Here is a 19,140-nt window from a genome sequence, read left to right as displayed (position 1 = left end):
ATATATATTTTTTGTTTTGTTTTGTTTTAATATTTAATATTTTAAAGACGATCTCCCAGTTAAGATCCTTGTCATAATTAAACACGATAATCTCTTTAAATTAATTATCCCGACGAAAGAGATTGGCGGAATTAGAATAATACACGAGATCACACTCGAGATATCATCCATATATTATATATATATATATATATATATATGTATATATTTGTTTGTTTTTCTTGTTTATATTACTTTTTTTCCTTCATTTATTTTTGTTCGAAACGATCCCCATAAAAAGAGATCACCACCTATATGTGTATTATTAAAATGATGGCTGTATAGTTTTTTTTTTATTTTCGTAATTTGGTTGCACACTCGTTACGATTCACAGCACGAGAATTTCACGCGGATAAAATATATATATACGTATGAGAAGAGTGTGTATGTGTATGTTGTATGTACGAGTGTGTGTATACATTATCCGCGCGATTAAAGAATAATGGCACAAGAATAATATGTTCCTTAAAGTGAGAGTCGTTATTTTCTTTTCTTTTCTATTCTTTTTTTTTCGCTTTTTTTGTTGTTGTTGTTGTTGTTCTTCTTCTTCTTTTTAGGTCTTTAAGAAATAAACTAGATGTTTCATTCGTCACAAGGCGATTAGGTGCGTTAGAAGATTCACGAAAAGATAGTGATCACTTCTCGTCCGCTACCCCGCACCATTAGTACCCTTTCCAATCTTTCCGTCAATACTTCTAGGAATTCCATATCTGTATTAAATATCATTAAGGAAATAACATATTGGATGTGTATTTTTTCAATGTTATTAATTATAAAAACAATGTAAATCAAGGTTTCTCAAAATACCACTTGCCCGTCCCCTTTCCTTTTTGGAAATTTCAACTAAAGTAAGAAAGTTTTGTATCTATAATTAATTCACAATCATTATAGATGATACTATGCTTTGTTTGTTAGTTTACAATAAGTGAAATAGAAGATGATATTAAAGATTATTGAAAATATTTTTACTCGGATAATAATGGTATTTGTTGGAGAAACCATGATTTACATATATGGATCATTTATTATTGATATATGGCATTTATGTTTGTTATTAATAATAAATACGTATGAGATGTTGAATTTAACAATTGTGTGATTGTTAGAAAAAAAATGTTTTAGAAAATTGTACAAATTTTCATCAATTTGTTTTAGATCAGTTTTGAAAAATATATATAATATTAGTTTTATTATAAAATATTGTATAGGAGGAAATATTTGATTTAAGTTTATTTTAAAACGTCTCATACGTCGAAACAAAAATAATAATTAATAATTATTATTTAAATAATGTAAAATAAAAAGGATACAGCTTGATTCGCGTTCCATTCTCGTATCTCGTGGTGGACCAGGTAAATTAAGTATAACCAATTGAGCGTCATGGCTCTTGTTCACGATTACTTCGTTTAATTTAACAGACGTATGCATACGTCTCACGTCACTTTCGTCACTGAAAAAACAAAATTAAATGTTCGTATAAGATAGATTAAATTTCTACTTTTAATGTATAAACATATTTTTTTTTTTTACAAAACAATCAAATATATTAACGTATAATTAATATATTTGTGAAAAGAAATAAAACGTACGGTTTAAGCGTAGGTGGCATTTTAGAACAAGGATTTTCCGCTTTGTTTTCCTGTTCATTTTCCTTAGCCTCCTTTTGAGCATTTTCCTTGTTTTCCGTTTTCGGCGATCCACCGATCAATTTAGTAGCCTCGTCCGGATTTTCCTTACTTTCGTCATCCAATTTTTCGTTATTACCGATATCTTCCGAATCCTTTTGTTCGGAATCTCGAACAAGAGTTTCTTGTGGTTCGTCTGTTTCATTGGCATTCTGACTACCGGGTTCTTGAAATCTTACTTTGGATGGTACCTTCACGTCTACGTTGTGATGATGATCAACTATAGCCTGTACCTGTATATAATGATTGAACAAACAAAATTTATGAATTAATATAACATTCAAATGTCTTATATCTGAACAGCGGATAAAGTCAAAACAAAGTTTATTATGCCGTGGGATTAAACTAAGATACTAATTTTCTAAAGCACTATGGTCGCCAAACGTATTAGGAATTCTATTTCAAGCATTCGAAATGAACGTGCCAATCAAGCTGAAACGGTAAGGTCAGATTTTGTTTTTTTTTTTTTTTTCGAGGAGGGTGTGGTTATTACAGATGTTTCCTGATAGAGGTATTCGAAAATTCAATTTCAATAAAACCGTACGAATATCTTTGTGAAAAATAAATGATGTAAAACAATTACAGTAATTTTCTTTCAATATTTCTTTCCTTTTTATCTTCAATCATTTTTACATACGCAAGATACGTTTTATTTGATTTTTATTTTATCGACGACGAATGAGTGTAAAATCAGTAGACAAAAATTGGAGAGCTAATCTTTGTGATTCTATTTGTTTATAAGAATAAATTATAAATTATTCAATAAGATAATATAAATATACACACGCGCGAATAATCGCGTAAAATTATTTGTTACTATTACAAAAAAAAAATACCCCGAAAATTTATTATATTGTAGATAATATAAAAAAGTATAACAAAATTTATATACGGGGTTCGATGATATAAATTATTTTCTATATATATATTTTAGTCCCCTCTATCAGTTTTCATCCGATCGATGAAATTATTTTTGTATAACTTTGGACGAAATTGGGAAATCGTGAAAATTTATGTTGTGTAGGTTTTTCTTTTTCTTTTATCGTTAGGAATAAAACAAAGGATAATGGGATCAACTTCGACATCGTGATTTATTATGATGTCGAAATTTTGGATAGACACGGAATTGTCGGGGGATGATCTGACAAACCAGAGGTAATTTTTCCTCGCCGGATACCTCGTTGAAGTCCACCAATGGCTGCACCTTATCCTTGACGAGCACACAACAAAGAGACACATTCCGATCAGTAATCACGACTTTTTTTTTATAATCATATTTACTTGTTTTCTTTTTCTTTTTTTTCTATATATAAATCAAGTTCACAACATTTATATACCCCCCATTTGATTTTGTTTTTTTTGCTATCTACGTTCTTTAAAAAAAAACGAAACGAGTAACGAAACACAATTACAGACGAAACAAAAAAAAACAAAAAAAAAAAAAGACAAGACAAACAAACAATTGGATTTTGATGATATTAATTCGCGAGGGATAATTTTTAATTTCAAACGAAACTCACCACTCCTCGCGATTCCTTGGTATTCAACTGCAACTCTCTCAACACTTGATTCCTTTGTTCCATTAGCAGGGTTCTTTCGTAAGTATATTCGGAGATGTCGGAATTCATCTGGAAAAAAAAATTACGAATTACGTGTGTGTGTGTAAAAGAATAAAAAACAAAGAAAAAAGATATAGATGACAAATAAAATATGTTTGAATTTTGACGTATACCGAACAACACAACACGTTGCTGTTACCGATGGTCACTGTGATCAAATTTCCATCGACAAATCGTAAACAATATAAAAACAATCATATATTATAATTGTCAAAATAAATTGATAATAATTACCATTTCAACTATTTCAACTTCGGCTTCGATTCTTAAATCGTAGAGGAACTTTTTCAAATCTTTCTTCATTTGTATAGAATTGTCTTCCATTTGTGCGACAGTGAAGATCCTCATTTTACAATTTTTCCATGTACGATGTTGTTTCAAAAGGAACGGCAATAACATGAGAAGACCACCGTCGTGTACGATCCACCATATGTCGATATTACCGACAACCTTTTCCGTAGAATCGGGGAAAAAGTTGATACCCTTTGGTACCAGCAATGCCATTCTTGCTGCAGTAACGCTTCTTACAGTTTGTAAAAATACTCTCCAACTTCTTTTATCCTCGGATTTTTTCCAACCGTAGGGCCAACCAAGGATAACGGTGTTAGGTTTCATTCCACCCAAACCAGTCGTCTGTACCAACGAACTTAAACCATCGACAATGTTACCCGCCACCAAAACATCGACAAATCCTTTAACTTTTTCCTCGTTAGCTGTGTTACGTAAGCTCTGTTTGGCGGCCAATGCTTCACCAGAATTTTGAATATAATCACCGGCAATGCAACTGACGCAAATGGTCAAACCCTTGCCCGCCTTCAATTGACTGGCAAATGCAAACAATTTTCTATACTTTGGCACGAGATCGTCGGTCAATTTGGCCAAGATCAAGATCTGCGGTCGCCAATTTTTCGTATGGGGTGGTCCTTCCTCGAGTCTCAGAAGAGAATATCTGGCTGCTGATAACGCTAGACCACGTATACCATCACCCCATTCCTTTTCAGCGCCACGGTACTCGATGTATTTGTAAATGCAACCTGCCATTCCCATAGCGAGTAATGCATAATACCAACTGGTCATGAACATGATAGCTATGCACAAGGCCAATCCGAGGAACGACAAACTCCAATGATAATATTTGAAACGTGGCCGCCAATTGGGTGTTCTCAGTAGGGTTTGCAATGCACAAGCCAAATTAACGAAACCGTAACACATCAAGAAAAACATGGAAAGCAATGGTGCCAGGTAATCGACGTTTCCCAATAAAATACCACACTGACATATTAATACTGTTAATACTAATGCACGCGTAGGTTCACCGCGACTCGAGCTAACTGCGAATGGCGTTAAAAATGGTATTATACTGTCCTTTGCGATGGCTTGTAACAATCTTGGTGCACCGGTCAACGATTGTAATCCAGCACCCAATGTGGAAAGGAACGAACCGATCAATATCACCCATTGATTAGGCCAAGCTATGTTTGCCACCACTAATTTACCACCTATACTTTGACCAAATTTATCCCTCAACAATAGATTGTCCACCGTACCGGCAAACAATAGAACGTTAGACAGGTACACCGTTGAGGTCGTTAATATGGCACAAATTGTACCAATCGGAATGGATTTTTGTGCGTCCGCGAGATCTCCAGATCTATTCGATCCAGCCATAATACCTTGGTAATCGAGATCAAATTTAGTTTAATTAGATCTCTCTTTTTTTTATTATTTTAATTTAAAGAACAATTTTATATTCTTACCTGTCACCGATGGGAAGAATATACCGATGAGAATGGTAAATGACGTTGTTAAATCTACCGTTATCTGATTGTAACTATTGCCAGCCATATTGTCAATATCTTTAGGATTGCTACCGTAAGCTATCAGTTGACCATCTTCTTGAAAACTATCCCATATGTTTTCTATACATTGGACAAGTCCAATTTTCTTATATTCCTTTCCTCTATCCACGTATTATTCTTATATAAATATGTTGGATTTGACTTACCTAAAAATACGCCACTTGCCAACCCACGAATACCGTTTATGATGGTAACATTATTTTGCATATAATACGGATCGCATTTGGTAGTTGTAGTGTTTGTTACGTTATGGCAATAAACGTTGTAAAGGTGACCACCAGGATTTTTGTTGCATTGGGTCATTACATCGAGATCTTTTAATAATCTTTTACCGAGTACACACATTCTAAATGAAATAAATTTAATAATTAATTGAACCATTTCGTAACGGTACCTATATATAGTATATATGGGTTATACTATGGAGACACAGGGAGGAGGTGGGTTCGTAAAGAAAAGGTTAATACGTAATATACATATATATATTAATACGAACTTCAATGATTCGTTTCCGTTGAAATTCACGAACAATCCAACGTAGACCGCGATGATCGATAATATGACACAAGCCAAGGCAACCGTAGCAAATTTGTTCACGAACTTAACACCAATGAATACTATCGTGCCCATAACCAACAGCAAGCCCGTACCGTAAACTCGAAAATTATTGTACATTATACTCGGGTCCTGAGTAAAGTCACCGAATATACTGAGTTTCGGTGCCATGTAAGTCTGAATATTAGGAAAACCAAGAGAAATGTTATCATGATTTTTGATCATTCGATACAATGATATTATTAATATAGGTGGATAATGAATAAGAAGAAAAAAAAAAGATATATATTTTATATAAGAATTGATTTTTACCAATACTATTTCAACAGCTCCGATAATATACATAGCTGCTGCTAAAGTGGTACCCGTGTAAAACAACATACCAACGGCACCACCAAATTCCGGACCTAAACTTCTTGATATCATGAAATAAGAACCACCGGCTGGTACAACACCGTTTGTTGCAATTGCGCTCATACTAATTGCCGTTAACATCGTCTGAAAGTTAAAATATTATTTCTAATTAATAATCGTAAAGTATTTTATCTATATTGACAATTGTTATTTAATCATAAATTATATATAACAACAAGTTTTTCTCTCGTTTTAAAGTATACGATCAAACACTTTCGATTAAGTTGATTTTATTAAGGAAACTTATTTAAAAATAAAACTTGAAATATAATATTTATTATTATCGTTTAAACGCGACAATTTAAAAAAAATAATTAATAAAATAAGATAATTTGATCTTAAGATTGTTGATAAATATTCGTGGCCGTGGGGTGAGTTGAGCATGAACCAAAAGTTGTGAGATAAATATAAGTGTAGTAATAATAAGACATTGTAAAAAACTTTGTAAGTTGTGTAATAAGAACTTGATTATATATATAATTAATAAAATAATTTATTCGAAAGGATTAATTTACGAAATAATATTAATGATCGTTTATAAAATGAAATACTTGATACAGGATAAGAAATGTTCTGTACGAATAGTAACGAAATGATTTGAAATAATAATTAATAATAATAATAAATAATTGTTAAAAGTTGATTGAGACTTACCACACAACAACAGCATAAAACGATGAAAAAACATTGAATCGCACCGGCAGTACCGACGACCCACGTCAAACGAATAAAAAGTATAACACCAAATATATTTTGTATACAGGGAAGAAATACGCCAATTAGGGTGCCCATGCGAGCACCGCCACCTGCAGCTGGCGCTGGTTTGCTGTCAGGATCGGTCGCAGCTGGAATTGTGTTGCTGTAATTTGCCAAACTGTTGAGTAACGTCGATATCCGGGGTCGATCTTCCATCTCTTCCTGTGAAATCAAACGAGAAGATATGAAAATTGCGTAAATCAAAGCTTAGATACTTTGTCAATTCAAATTTATCTTAAAAACATTGATTTGTATCGTAGACAAAACAAAAAATAAAACTAAATCAGAACTTCTTTAATTTATTCACTTAGCAATTAACCCATACAAAGTTGCAATCCCATATGAAGTGAAAAATTCAATTGGGGACACTCATTTTTAAAAAATATTTTTCTAATCATTTAAATCAAATCTTATATCAAACTTTTCCACTTGGTAACCCCCATACGATACTAAAAATTCAATACAACGAATATAATAATAATTTAATATTTTTGTAATGATTTAAATCAAAGTTTATATCAAACTTGGTAACTACCGCATACGGAATTGCAACTCACAAACGATTTTCTTTGGATAAATTTTGAAAAGTGAATGTCATATTTAGGTGTTTACTTTGATAAACTTCGAAGAAATTTTTAATCAAATTCTGTCTTAATATCGACTTAATGTAAAATAAAGTAATCTCTTTTTAAGATACTCTCGCGGATTTTCGCGTGAGTGTATCGGCCGGAAAATGCTCGCTTCGAATTAAATCGGATCGACAGGGGAGTTCACGCTGCGACGAGCACCAGCAACCCTTTTCAGTGTAAGCGATGAACGTTTAACGCATTGAATGTGGTTGAATATTTATTGACAAGAAATTTGGCCGGTTAAACTCATTGTCCTTATATTATCTAACGAGATACGTGAATTTTGTGTGAAGAATTTCATTTCGAATTTATTTTTGTTAATCATTTACCTTTGATAATTATCAACAAAACTCACAGACATATTATAAATCTCAAACTATTTATTATTGAATTCATTATATTGAAAGTCAATTCGTGAATGATAAAAATCAATTCATAATATTCTACGTCAAAGAATATTTTCATTTTTATTCGATATATAGGATATGTTTAGAAAAATCTAAAAAAAGATCTGGATTCTAATAGTTTGAATAAATTCATTAATGCTTCATTAATAAACGTCAATTTGTTTGATATTTTCAATAACGTTAACAAAATCTTTATTCTTTAGGAAAAAGGATTATTAATGTTTGATTATTAAGAGTCAATTGTTTTGATATTTTCTTAAAAACCTTTGAAAAAAGGAAATCTTTATTCTTTAGGAAAAAGGGTTTATAGTTATCGAATAACGATCGTTCCTCGTTCGATAATAGTCAAAGGAAAATGGACATATTGGCAAAGATGGACGTATATATAACTGTGGTAGTCTCTCGAGAGACCACTTAACCCTCGTTCGGTTTACTTTGAGAGCTTTCATTATATATATATATATGACATCAAGGGAGAGAATAAGAAACGTTTATGCACGATATACCACCTAATAAACTGGCCCTTCTATGTATCATATTATATGCATCCAAAGGGTTCTCGATTGCTCATACGTTCGAACACGTTAACAGAGTTAACGCGTTTAACTTGGAAAATGTCAAAGAAAAATCGATAATTATTTCTCGAATAAATACCAAATTGTTCCGTTCTTTTGTTTTTTTTTGTATTTATCATTGAAAAATAGATCAGCAAAAAATACGAAATTATTTTCATCGATAAATTACTTTTGGAATTTTTAAAATCGTATTAATTAATGAAAATATATTTGTATAATTTATTGGCCGATTATACAATATTTTATTGGATATTTAAATATAAATGAAATTTATTATTCATATTGGTTATACGTTTAATGTTTTATACAATCTGATGTATATATTTATTAAATTTATATTTAGATCAAAAATATGGGTTAGGGAAGTCATTAAGACGACCTATCGAGTACTGTCAGAGATTGACGTCACCGTGTAACGAAATGTTAACCACGTTCGTGAAAATCTTCTTCGCCTTGACTTTAATTTTTGCAAACGTTCGCTTCAATGCCGGATCGAACCTTCCTCGTTTGTTTCGCGTAAATAAGGTCGACCACTTTTTCTTTTTTTGCTTTTTTTTGCGAAGTACATTATTTCGTAGATGCCCACGTGGCTAGCCGACAAGAGGTTTAATCATCTGCATGATCTTACGAAAAGAACCGTGATTCTCTTATTTACGTCAAAATACATTTTTTATTTTGATATTTGAAAAAGAAGAAGAAAAAAGAAAAAAGAAAAATGAATGGTACAAAAAATAAATATCTTATTTTTAAATAGAAAAATATAATCTATCCAAATGTTATTTGGATTATTTATAATACAACAACAGTATTTTTATTATTATTAATATTTGTTTGTTGTTAAATATATAAATGAGTAATATGTTATTAGAAAATAAGAAAAAGAAGGAATCTGTTAAGGATAACAGACAATACGGGAGAATGAAGCAATTATCCATATGGGAGACTTTAATGCTGGAACAGGAAAAGAATGCAACTATTTCGTGTTGGAGAAACGGAAGAGAAATGAAATAAGAAAAAATCGATAAAATATGGTAAAAAGAAGCTATACGAGAGGGAAGAAGAAGAATACACATAGATTAGTATTATTTTTCAAACAATGAATTATTTAAAATTAATCCACCATTTAAAAATGATAATATCAAATATAATTGAATATATTATATAATCATCTTATATATAACTTCTTTTTAAATATAAGATATATCACACACCACACATACTTATTATCATTTTTATAATTTTCTCTAACCAAATAATAATAATAAAAATAAATAAAACAACGAATTCATTTTCAATCTTATCAACCACTCGTTCAATTTCAACGAAATAAAACACATTCACATTCATATTATTATTATTTTCTTATAGAAAAAAATTAACAGGGGTAAAGAAAGAGAAAAAAGAAAAAAAGAAAAGATAGATTTGTTAATCCTTTAGATTGTTAAAATGGAGAAGGTGAAAAATCACGATAAAAATGTAGCCAACCTATTCTACTCTTTTCTTCTCTTCTTTATCTCTAATCCAATTCTCGCGTGTCATGTCTTTCTAATTTCTTTGGACGAGCTTATCCGTGGTCTGGGTTGGGCTCATGATGTGATCCGTGTAGAAATGTGTCTGTGCTTTCCTGCCACGTGGGTAACCGATTTCAACGAGATACTTCTAAAGGGTTTCCTATTTTCCACCCCCTTACGTAGCTTATCGTACAAGATTACTTCAACTAAAAACATGTGTGCTTACTAGTGGGGTATGTTGTTAGTTACAGATCAAATTTACGAGTGCGATAATAATCCTGAGAAGACGAGACGAGAACAAAAGAGGGGGGTGGGAACGGGGACAGGTAACAGGGGGATAAGGTTTCAAAAGATAACAAAAATGGAACGATTAAATGGCAACAAAAATATCCCCGATCATTTGTTTTTAATAATCATTTTTTTTTTTATATTATTTAATATTGTATTTCGTTGTTTTTTTTTGGGTGTACTATTTTAAATTAATAAAAATGTTTCTTTTTTCTTCTTTTCTCTTTTAAAAGGTAATAGGAAAATTATGCGATGCTAAATGTATATTTTCTTTTTGTTTTTTTTTTGTTTTGCTCTGAAACGTTTAAATTCTAAATGAAGAAACTTGAGTGTGATGCCACGTTTAAGATATCCTATAAATAAATGTAGATCTTTAATTCGATGTGATATATTTTACAATGATTTCAAAATATCTATTATTTTACGAGAAAATTTTAATCATTCATTCATTTTCTTTAATCGTTCGTTGACAAAAATCTAAACATAATACAATAAAACGATTTAGAAAATAACGAGAAAAATAAAATATAAAAGATAATTTTATTCTAAAAATAAATAAAAGTTAGGATATTCGTTCGGTGTAAAATTTCTGATCAAAATAGAATGCAAGATTTCTCTCTCTCTCTTTATATATATAGAATTTCACGAGTCACTTTTTAGATGTTCATCGATTATTATGTTTATCCTACAAACTCGTGGTATTGTTCGAAGAAAAGAAAACTATAAAACTCAAGTTTTATATCAGATAACTCGAGAGTTTTTCGTGTTCTCGAAAAGCCGACAGATGTTGTTGTTGTTGTTGTTCTTCTTCTTCTTCTTACTCGCGAAAAGTGTGGGAAAAAAAGATTTTAAAAAGAAAGAAAAGAAGGAAAAAAAACAACAAGTAGCAGTAGAAGAAGTAGAAGAAGAAGAAAAAGAAAATGAATAAAGCTTTGCTATACACCCCTGTTGAAGAAAAAGTCAGAGTCGTTGATCTTATCGACGTCTTGATCGTCCTCCCCCTCATCCCCCTCTTCACCCCCCACCTTCTCCTCACTTTCTCTCTTCTTTCTATTCTTTTTCTTCTTTTTTCTTTCTTTTTATCACATTAATCGGAAAAGAAGCAAAGCGAATAATTGGATATCTACAAATCGAGGTCGAATTCAGGCCGACTTTAGACGATGAGAAAAAAAGAAAGAAAAAGAAAAATAGAATAAAAGTCTAGCGTAATATATTCTATTAATTAACAACCCGGAAACAAGAACGTTTCAAAGACCGAACCTTTTATATATATATATGTTCGAAGGAAGACTTTCTCACAAGTAAAAAATTTCTTTTCACTAATTCATCTGTTAGTTAATTTTGAATAAAAAAAGCCCTAGGAATAATTTGGGAATAGGTACGTTGGGTTATGCTCATTAATTCATTCAACATTTCCTATAGCTCCATTTTGTATTCTTTTTGTTTTCTTTTTTTTTTTCGAATACTAATTACTAATTAGAGAACGCCTATTACCGACTCGTATTTATTTAGATATAATTTAATAGTAACTTGGTATGAATATATAATAATATGTTAATGTTGTGTAATTAAATAAAATATATACACACAAATAAAAGTATTAATATTATTTTCTTTTTTTAAATTTATTATTAATAATTATATCTCTTTTAATCATTATTCCCATATTTTCTTTTATATAAAGTTAATAATATTATTCTGAATGAAATCTCTAATCTAATTAAATTAAATCTAATTAAAAATTCAAAAGAGAATACAAATAATTAATATTACGTTAGAAATAATCAAACCAATTCTCTCGAGGAGAGAATAATTAATAAGAAAAAAAAAAAAAAAAAAAAAAAGATAGAAAAAGAAAGAGATAAAATAATTGTAGAGTCATCTTTTCTTCTTCTTCTTCTTATTATTATTAATATTATTTTTAAAAAATTTTAAAAGATGTTTATTAAAATATGAAAAAGAAAAAATGATTATAAAGTGATTCTCGATATGACTTACGCTGTACAGGTAGAGATTCGTCTCGTAGCCAGATTTTTTTTCTGAATTTCCACCTCCCACGATGGGATCACCGTCCCCTCCGACGCCCCCTCCATCACCTAGAAAAATAAAATTCGTTTAACATTATTTTTTTTTTCCCATCCTCGTAGAAAAGCAAACACCACAATTCTCTTGTATTTCGTTAAATCAGCAGATCCGAATTTACGTTGTGTTCGATCAAACGTATCAAACCCCATATCCCACCCCCAACTTAACTTATTTACTTTCTCTCTTTTTTATTCTCGTTCGATAAATTATTTTCTACTTCCCCCCCCCCCCCACCCCTTCTCTATTAAAATTGTAAATACAACTTTTAATTTAATGTGTTACAATGTTAACAAATTCATGTTCGTTGTTAGGGTTAATCAAAAGTTCATCGTGCGTTTATTATTTTATAAACTGCATAATGAATTGTTTTTTTTTTTTGTAAGATTTATATCTTCGAAAATATGAATTTAAAAACGCACGAATCCTAATATTATTATTATTATTATAAATTTGTTTAGTTCGCACTGTGATTAGTTTTGAAATAGTCATCACAACAAGTGTCGCGTGAAAAAAATTATATAACGCGAAACTACGAGAAAATTATCGTTTCAACATTTGTTTTTGTCTCTTTTATAATTTCAAGACAAAAATGGAACAAGTAAAATACATTTATGAGAGAAAAAAAAAAGAAAAAAGAAAAAGAAAAAGAAAATTGTAGAATGAAATATAAAATATGATATTTGAGAAAGAGATATGGAATAAAAAAAAAAGAAAAAAAAAAAAAGATGGTGGATAGTCGTATGTCCGTCGTTGGATAACTTTTGATACAATTTCCGTTCTACATCTGGCGTTTATCCAACTGGCACATATCGCCCCGTTAGTCACTTTTCGCGAAGGAAAGAACTTTCGTCGGCACTTCCTTCCCCCTCCCCGTCCCCATCCACCTCCCCATCCACCCTAATCCTCCTTGTCCCTTTTTTTGGACAACGGGATATTTTCACTTCGTCCATTCTTGATAAGGGCCGGCGGCAGCGGTTGCACACGGGGTGGGGGGGTTTCTCGTTCGCACTCGACGAACTATTATTGCAAAACCCAAAAATGGAACAAAGAAAGGAAGAAGAAAAACTTGGGAAAACCAAACTACCTTTTCTGTTTGACCATTTCTCCCATTTCCTTTATTCCTTCCTCTTTTCCTTTCAATTCTCCTTGTACTTTCTTTCTCGTTCAACCCCCCTTTTTCTTTTCTTCTCAAATTGTGTCGTTGGTAAATTGAATTTTTTTTTTTAGATACTTTTCATATCAGAAAAATGTTAGAAAATATGAATATTATATATTTTTGTTTTATATTCCCAAAAACGTTTAATAATTTTTATTAAGAATTTGATTGAATTTTATTAGAGTTGTTAATACAGGGGTAAACTTTTTGTAAGACGTCAGATAGGTTCCTAGAAAATATCTTATTATATGAGATCAAAAGTTTATTATTCCTTCGTGTTATTACTTTAAGATAATTATAGTTTTGTAAATATGTTAAGTAAAAATCATGTTAACGAGTGGTAAATAGAAGTACAATGTTGTACAAAGATTATCCTTCTCAATTTTCTTATCGTGTTGTAGGTATAAGGGCTTCCTATAAATTCATTTGACAAAAATTCAAACATCCCCTATATAAGATTTAAAAATCCTTTATTCCTGTCGACAAAATAAATCGTTCATTTAATCTGTACTTAAATTAGTATTTTAATTTACCCACATATCAAAGTATTATGTTTTAATCTCGTAATACATATTCTTACAATAAGATTAGATTATCCTTTATTTTTCTTTTAACTATCAATAAAAATGTGAACTCGATAAATTCCTACATATATATACATGTATACACCATGTAATATAAGATACATTAGGTATGGAAAAATTTCCATTCGAGCGAACACATTGAATGTCATTAATATCTACTAGAACCGTCCCTTTCTATCCGACCTTTATTTTCTTTTTTCTTCCTTTTCCCTTACTTTTTATTTTTTCTCATACACCAAGGAAGGATAATTTGTCCGTAATTTAACGTCGATCGTTTATTAGGTCGCCTTTAATCGTGACAAATCGTCCCAGACGGTTCTTTCCTCTTGTGGAAACTTACAAAATGGCTGACACGACGACGCTAACAATCACGATCAAATAACCTTCTTCGTTTTTTTCCTTTTATGATCGTTAATTGGACGAACGTTTACTGTATATATATATATGCTTTGTGAACATAAAAATGAAATTAAAAATAACACAAAAAAATGGGAACGAATCTGGGAACGGGTGGAAAGAGGATAGGGGGGTGAGGTGGTCTATGAAAAAGAACGAAATAAAAAAAAGGAAAGAATAACAATTTTTCGTTTATACTACTACTAGCGTAATAATAACGTAAAGGGTTGGAGAAAGGTTTTTGGTTTGAAAACATTTAACGAGAATAATCATAAATGGATAGACAAGAATAGGGGATGCACACGATGATGGAATTAGAGAAGACGATTAAAGGGATTAGTATGCAGTTCATGACGATCTAGGTGCACCCCGTCGAGTGGAAATTTGTTACATATATAAATTATGAATATATAGAGACATATACGAGAAATAAGAGATGTTTCATGATTTAATCCTGTAATTTTTTCTATTTGAATAAACAACGTTCTGAAATGACGATTAAATGATTTGTAATTTGGTTTTTTTTTTTGCGTCGATTTCAAATGTTAATTAATTCAATTTAAAATGATAGTAATATAATGTAACGATCACTTCGTAATTGAAGAGATCAAAATGTTGTATTAAAGTAAAGTTAAAATTAGTTAAGTTTGTAAATGTTATTATCATTTTTATATAACATCTTAACGAGTTTTATATTATCTCGTTTGAGTAAGTCGTTAAAATGATATTGTCTGGTTTAAAGACGACTTACCGTTATTTTATGAGATATTTTATATTTATTACAAGTATATTATATATATATATATATATATATGCAATGATCGTTCTTAATTCATTAAAAAAGAAATCTTATTTAAAATTCATCAAAGTTTCTTCATTATCATTTTATGATCTTTATTACATTATCTATTTTTCTATCTATCTAAATTTAAAAACACTACTCAATTTATATAATAATTTATTTCAATTAAATGTGTGATATAATTAATAATAGATTATATATTTATTTATATGAAATTTTCGTTAAAAACTAAAACTACAATAATCGACACAATAATAATAAAAAAAAAAATAAATTTTGAAAACACGAATCCATTATATGGAAATTAATTCTCATGAATAAAATTGTTAACGATTATAACATTTCATATATACGAAAACAAGTCAATTAAGTATAAACATCGGAATTATATCGAAACCGAGAACATTTATATCCAATTAAAACGAAAAGCGGCATCTCTTTATATAATATAAATGTATTTAAAGTTTTTAAACAATCGTCTCGAAATTACTCTTCTTCCATTTGTTCATAAACATTTCATCTTTTTGAACCCTGATTAAAGTATACTGTGCTCGTAATATTCCAATTAAGTTTAATATTATCGAATCATTCGCTAATTACGAAATAAATTAATAACAAAATTCTTTCTCTCTCTCTCTCTATTTCTAACGAGTATTTAATAAACAAATAAAAAATTGCGTCTTAAGTATAAGAAACCACAAAGTGCTTTTTTTTTTCCTTTACATAACACATACATATATATATAAGTATTAGAATCTAACTATAGTAAGTGTTACCTGTATATTATCGTCTTGTATACTCAGAGAGAAAAAAAAGAAAAGAAGAAGAAGAAAAAATAACGTCGTCACATTGCACGAAGCATCCTTACAATGGAAACTACTTAACCCTCCGCTTGCCCTTGCCCTAATCTCGTTTAAGCGCACACCCGGTGAGTGACAGTCTCTTATCTCGGGTCAACTGTTCATGCCAACGAACAAACCGCGACTTATTCGCACCTTCAAATTCACATTTTTATCAACTAAACTAGATTTTTTTTTTTACCTCTTATTTTCTTCTTTTTTTACATTTTTACATTTTTACGTTTTAAATATACATGACGAGATTGAAAGAAAAATTCATGCGTATTAAATCGTGTTAAAACTTTACTTTGAAATTGTACATAACAACGAAGAGATTGTTTTTTGTTTCTATTGTGTGTATTGTAAAAAAATTGCACGAATTTTTTGATTTGTCTTACATTTAAATTGAATTTGTGATTGTAAAATCTGAGGAGAACAAATGGAATTAAATATAAAAGTTAATTTCTAATATTAATTATATATAATTTAATATAATATTATTAAAAATATCATTTAAACAGGGGAATTATATAATAAATGATAATAATTTCACAAAAATTAATATGTATAAATGATTAATTTAATTTTGTATTCGAGAGTAAAATCACAATTCGTATTCAATTATAATATATAAACGTTTTTGAATTCAACTTAATTCCAACGAGAATATCCAATACTTTTTTTTACCCCCCACCCCTTCTTTTTCTTCTTTCTAATTGTAAATAATAATGATAATAAACCTTCTCGCTTAATTGGCAGGTTATTTGTGTTGCAGATAATTATCGGGCACTCGTGTATGATTTTGCAAACGATCTGTTTTTCTTTCTTCTTCTTCTTTTTTTTTTTTTTTTCTATTTTTATTGATCGACGTTAACTATCGGGTATACTTTTACCATCGTGGGTAATAAATATGTGTCTAGTTTAGTTTATAGCTTAGGTTTCTTCTCTCTCTCTCTCTCTCTCTCTTTCTTTTTCTCTCTTATAACATCCTTTTAGTCTCGGCTTGTCAATGCTCGAAACTACCGTTGTTACACGGTTGTCTTTATCAGTACCTGTCGATAAGAACGTCCATATGTCTCTTTTCTTTACCTTCTTTTTCTTTTTTTTTCTTTTCTTTTCTTTTCTTTTTTACTCTCTCTCTCTCTCTCTCTCTCTTTTTTTTTCTTTCCATGCTTTTACCAGACTTTAAACTTATCAAACGAAATAAGATAAATAAACGTCAGAAATATTTTCGAGAAAATAAATCGAAATGTATTATTCGAACATAGCTGAAAAAAATATGAGTCTTCTTGTTTGTTATATATCAAAAATAAAAAGTATCTTTATACTTTTTGAAATATAATTAATCGTTAATGAAAAATAAGAACAACATTTATCTATCCTACGAATACAATTTGAAATTTTACGTTTCAACTTACATGTTTTCAGTGTATCGTGTCTACGATAAATAAAGATATAAAAAAAAAAAAACGTACGATAATAACTTCGACAAAATTACGTACACGTGTTTAATGTAATATTAAAGTTGTAATAATTCGAGTTACTTTCCTACATATATATATATATTTCCTCCCCACCTTGTTCATCTCACTCGTCACGTCTTCCAATTTCAAACTTTGCGAAAACTTTCCCTTACTCAATTTATTTATCTACCTTTTTATTCAACGCACAAATATATATATATATATACATATCATATTTTTTTTTTTATCGACGATTATAAAAGTCTGGTTGTTGGTTGAGACCACCCTGTAGATTGAGTTGGCCTTCGAGATAAAAACTACTTAAGCCGAGGTTACGTGTGTTACCACGCGTGCGATGAAAAAAGTGAGAACAATTTAACCTAAGCCACGGAAACGGTGGCGAGGGGGTTGGGGGGGGGGAAGGGTGCTAGTCGTGTATCTTTCTCTTAACACCGACATAATAACTACCCCACTAATTTTCTTTTTTTCTTTTTTTTTATACCCCAACCGTATTTTTTATCCTCTTCCAACTTTCTCTCTTGTTTGTCCTATCATCGTTCGTATTTTTTCGACTTTTCTTTCTTTTTATTTTTCTTCTCTCGCCGTTTCACATCATTCTCACCTTCCGACCATCTTTTTTATTTTCTTCTTTATCCACCATCCCCCCTCAACTCCACGTCGGATATTTTTTCTTTCTATTTTTTTTTTTTTCATCGAAAGACAAACAAGAACTATCACCCTAAAACCCACACTTTTTTGTCTAACTTTGTACTCCACCCTTACACCCGATTCGTTACCACTCGAATGATACTATTTTCGAAACGTCTACTATTTCTCGTTTCTATAATATTTCTCTCTCTCTCTTTCTCTTTCATCTTTATGTTTTCCTTCTCTATTTGTTTACGCTTTATCGAAAATAGCTCGAATTACAGATCGACCATCGATCCCGAACGTAATAGTAACGTCGTCGTGGTATCGAGCTTTATTGGTTAATCGGAAAGACTGAAATAAACACCATTCGAGAATATTAAGAGTAGAATAATACGAGATATAGATAGATAATGGGGGCGAGGGCGAGGGGGGGGGGGGAGGTGCGTTATATTATTCCCCAGAAATTCTCTACGTGCGTCATTTTACGATTAATTTTATATCCCTCTCTTTTCCCTTGTTCCTTCCTCCCCCCGACCGTCCCGCCCCGCCACCGACATTCAATAATAGATCGTAGATCCAATTTCACATAAGCTCTTATTTACATATAAATCATTTTTTCTATTCTAATGGGGGGAGGGGGGTACCAATTCGAACTTCTTCATTTGTTCGTGATTATGAAAAGTAGTATGGTGTTTTTTTTGTTGTTTTCATATTGAATACATTTTTAAGGGATTATTAGGATTGTTTAGTAAAGAATAAGATGAATATTAAAATGAAAGGAGATTGAATGAGGGGTTAAGAATAAAAAAAAAATAAAACACGGTAAA

General features: G+C 30.5%; 1 protein-coding gene across 8 annotated transcripts in view; it reads right to left on the bottom strand.

Annotated features, from left to right (window-relative positions):
* Window positions 1–532: 532 nt before the first annotated feature.
* Window positions 533–19,140, bottom strand: part of LOC106793318 (solute carrier family 12 member 4) — an 81,109-nt gene continuing 62,501 nt past the window's right edge. For 7 of the 8 annotated variants that reach the window (XM_014760130.1, XM_014760128.1, XM_014760135.1 and 4 more), the window contains 12 exons: window positions 12,336–12,433; window positions 6,826–7,089; window positions 6,070–6,255; window positions 5,699–5,934; window positions 5,349–5,548; window positions 5,101–5,262; window positions 3,578–5,016; window positions 3,245–3,352; window positions 2,875–2,934; window positions 1,629–1,957; window positions 1,350–1,489; window positions 533–749 (listed from right to left, as the gene is read on the bottom strand). In XM_014760130.1, coding sequence (XP_014615616.1) covers window positions 658–749; window positions 1,350–1,489; window positions 1,629–1,957; window positions 2,875–2,934; window positions 3,245–3,352; window positions 3,578–5,016; window positions 5,101–5,262; window positions 5,349–5,548; window positions 5,699–5,934; window positions 6,070–6,255; window positions 6,826–7,089; window positions 12,336–12,433 — 3,314 coding nt within the window. In that variant the 3' untranslated portion in view covers window positions 533–657. The remainder of the gene's footprint in view (window positions 750–1,349; window positions 1,490–1,628; window positions 1,958–2,874; window positions 2,935–3,244; window positions 3,353–3,577; window positions 5,017–5,100; window positions 5,263–5,348; window positions 5,549–5,698; window positions 5,935–6,069; window positions 6,256–6,825; window positions 7,090–12,335; window positions 12,434–19,140) is intronic. The other variant, XM_014760129.1, reaches the window with a different exon arrangement.

This window comes from Polistes canadensis, unplaced genomic scaffold (assembly GCF_001313835.1).
Source record: "Polistes canadensis isolate GaletaPanama2010 unplaced genomic scaffold, ASM131383v1 scaffold_13, whole genome shotgun sequence".
NCBI lineage: Eukaryota > Metazoa > Arthropoda > Insecta > Hymenoptera > Vespidae > Polistes > Polistes canadensis.
Note: the sequence above shows the minus strand (reverse complement) of the source record. Positions and strands in the feature narration are given on the sequence as shown.